This window comes from Chrysochloris asiatica, unplaced genomic scaffold (assembly GCF_000296735.1).
Source record: "Chrysochloris asiatica unplaced genomic scaffold, ChrAsi1.0 scaffold00005, whole genome shotgun sequence".
Classification (NCBI taxonomy): Eukaryota; Metazoa; Chordata; class Mammalia; order Afrosoricida; family Chrysochloridae; genus Chrysochloris; species Chrysochloris asiatica.
In genome coordinates, this window is record NW_006408523.1 from 18686590 (window position 1) to 18689876 (window position 3287).

The 3287-nt window shown below is 38.1% G+C and overlaps 1 protein-coding gene across 1 annotated transcript in view; it reads right to left on the minus strand.

Moving 5' to 3' along the window:
- Positions 1-3287, minus strand: part of GPR180 (G protein-coupled receptor 180) — a 35804-nt gene that overhangs the window by 8297 nt on the left and 24220 nt on the right. The window contains exon 6 of the mRNA XM_006832004.1: positions 1714-1871. Within this exon, the coding sequence (XP_006832067.1) occupies positions 1714-1871 (158 nt within the window). The remainder of the gene's footprint in view (positions 1-1713; positions 1872-3287) is intronic.

Below are 3287 nucleotides of genomic sequence, written 5' to 3' on the forward strand. Positions count from 1 at the left end.
AAATCCAGTGTTGATTCCACAGCACCACAAAAGGAGTCCTATAGCTTACCCTATAAATATAATTAATCCATAGATTTCCCATGGAGCAGTCAGTGGGCTCAAACCACTGATCCTTTGGTTAGCAGCCCAAGGCTTACCCCACTGCATCAAGACTCCTTATGCATATGGCTACCCTAGAATAAAAGAAATCCTATTGGTACAATGAAAAAGGTAAAAAGATGTACAGAAGACCTTTCTAAAAATCCAGAAGTCTTCAGAAATAAGATCCCAATCACCTTATTCTATATTTTCCTTTTAATTTATCTCAGATATTCACTGTAAGTCTTATGTATATTGTAGCAGAAGTGGATCTAAAGATTCCTGTCAATGGATGAAACGCAAATTCACCGATTCCCTAGTCCAACAATGAGTATTTGCTATATATTAGAAAGTATGAAAAAGCCATAAATGAAAGAAAGGAAACCAGAATTTAGTCTAAATACTAATTTACTTCCTTAAATAAGCTACTACCAAATCCCACTGCCACTGACCCAATTCCAACTGATAGAGACCCTACCTAAGAGAATGTGCCCCATTGGGTTTCCTAGGCGGCCAGTCTTTATGGGAGCAGACTGTCTCATCTTTCTCTTGCCAAGCAGTTGGTGAGTTCAAACTGCTGACCTTTGCTCAGATTTAGTAAGCTACAATTATATTCTGAAGACCACCTATACTAGTACCAATAGCTGTTGTTGTTGTTGTTAGGTGCCATCGAGTCGATACCGACCCATAGCAACCTTATGCACAGCAGAACAAAATACAGCCTGATCCTGGGCCAACCTCACTACTGTTGCCAGGCTTGAGTCTATCGATGCTGCCACATGGCCAATCCATCTCGTTGGGGGGGTCTTCCTCTTTTTCTCTGACCCTCCACCTTACTAAACATGATATCCTTCTCCAGCGACTGGTCCCTCCTGACAATATGTCCGAAGTATGAGAGACAAAGTTTGGCTATCTTAGCCTCCAAGGACCACTCTGGCTGCACTTCTTCCAAAATGGATCTATTGGTTCTTTTGGCAGCCCATGGCACTTTCAATAGTCTCCTCCAACACAATAACTCAAAACCATCAATTCTTCTACGGTCTTCCTGATTCACTGTCCAGCTTTTGCATGCATATGAGGATACTGAAAGAAAATACCATGGCTTGGGTCAGGCACACCTTAGTCCTCAAGCTGACATCTTTGCTCTTCAACACTTTAAAAAGGTTTTGTGCAGCAGATTTGCCTAATGCAATACATCGTTTCATTTCTTGACTGCTGCTTCCATGAGTGTTGATAGTTGATCCAAGAAAAATGAAGTCCTTGACAACTTGAATCTTTTCAGTACCAGTAGAGTGATTGTTGATTAGAACTAATAGTCTGGTAGCGTAGTGGGTTATGCATTGGGCTGCTATCCACAGCGAGCAGGTTTGAGTCTATCAGGAATTCGTCAAGAGAAAGATAAGGCTTTCTGCTCCTGTAAAGATATACAGCCTGGGAAACCCAAAGCACAGTCACTGTGAGTCAGAACAGACTCCTTGGCACACATGATGGGATACAGCCAGCCAGTTTTCAAATTTATATTTAAAAATAACGCAAATTCCGCATAAGTCACATGTTTAAATTTTGAAATGAGATACATTCAGGTTTGTATTATTTGAATATTGCACAGTGTTAATACTGATGATCAAGACTCACCTGTGTTACGACAATGAACACAGCAATGCCTGTGGATGCAGGAGTCGAATCCCACTGGAGAGGTCTGCTTTGTGACTTCTTCATTCGAACTATTGTCCAACCCATGCACAGACTGAGAAGTAGGTATAACATCTGAATTTGGGAAGCAATGTCAAAAACTAATGGGAAATAAAAAAACAAAGTCAATTCAGTCATTTTAACAGAAGAATTCCTAAAGGATTTGGTCCATTTTTCATTTGTTATTGTTGTTAAGTGCCGTTGAGTCAATTCTGACCCATAGCAATCTTTCATAGGGTTTCTAAGGAGCAGCTGGTGAGCTTGAACCACTGATCCTGCAGTTCAAACGACTTTGCAGTCTGATGCATTAGCCCATAGCGCCATGCCAGGACTCCCAATTTTCATTTAGAATACAGTTTTTTTTAACAACCATTAAAAAAACCCAGCCATTTTCAAAGAGGAACTGAGGAAATTCAACAGGTGATACTTATATGCTCCTATCATTATTAAACATTTATTCAAAAGTTAAACAATGAGAGTTTATTTTTTAAAAAACATGTATACATGTTCATAGAATATCATCTCTCTATTAAGGCCAACCCTTAATCACTTTGTGTTTTTTTACTTTTCTAAGTTTTTCTAATTATATAACCTTGTTCTTTATAATTCATTGCTTATTAAGAGAAACAAATTTTTAAAATAATTCTTGTCATGTGTAGAACACTAGCACCTTGTTTCCTTGGTGTTTGTTTTTTAATAGCCGAATTACAATATAAAGAGTAAGTGTTTTTTAAGCTATCAATAAGAAATATGACAACAGATTGCATGGCCACAGAACCTTTCATGATGTGGGTTTTAGTTGCACAGCCCTGAAAACAAATGACCTGCTCATGTACGAGTGTGATGTGCCACCAGGTGGCCACCACTTCCACTGCAGGGAAAGCCTGCTACTCGAGAAATCACCTGTATCCAGTGAAGTACTACAAGAAAACAATACAAATCTATAGACATGTCAAGTTCCATAATACTGTTTTATAAGCTAATGTTTATTGATCATAGATAGGCTGTAAGTTCCTAATCATAGTCTCTTTTTAATTTTTATTTTGAAATAAATTTGTGATCACATGTAACAAAATAAAATTTCCTTAAAATAGCTAACCCTAGCTTCCTAGTGTGGTGCTGTAGGATAAGCACTCGACTGCTAACCACAAAGCCAACAGTTCAAACCCACTAGTCACTCCTTTGAAACTATATACAGGGTAGCTATGAGTTGGAATTGACTCAACAACACTTAACAACAACTTTGATGTATGGAACTCTTATGAGGAGTATCCTCATAGTAGAGAAATAAAATTTAAAATATTTATTTATAAGTTACAAGCAAAATACCTATTAGTAATACATCTTTTCCTATATATTCTCACATTTTTCCCTGTTGTGTCATTCAAATTAAAACTATTGTTGTTACTAAGTGTCATCAGGTAGGTTCTGACTCATAACTACCCTGTGTAGGATTTCTGAAGAGCAACAGGTGGGTTTGAACTGCCAACCTTGCAGCTAGCAGTCCAGTGCTTATC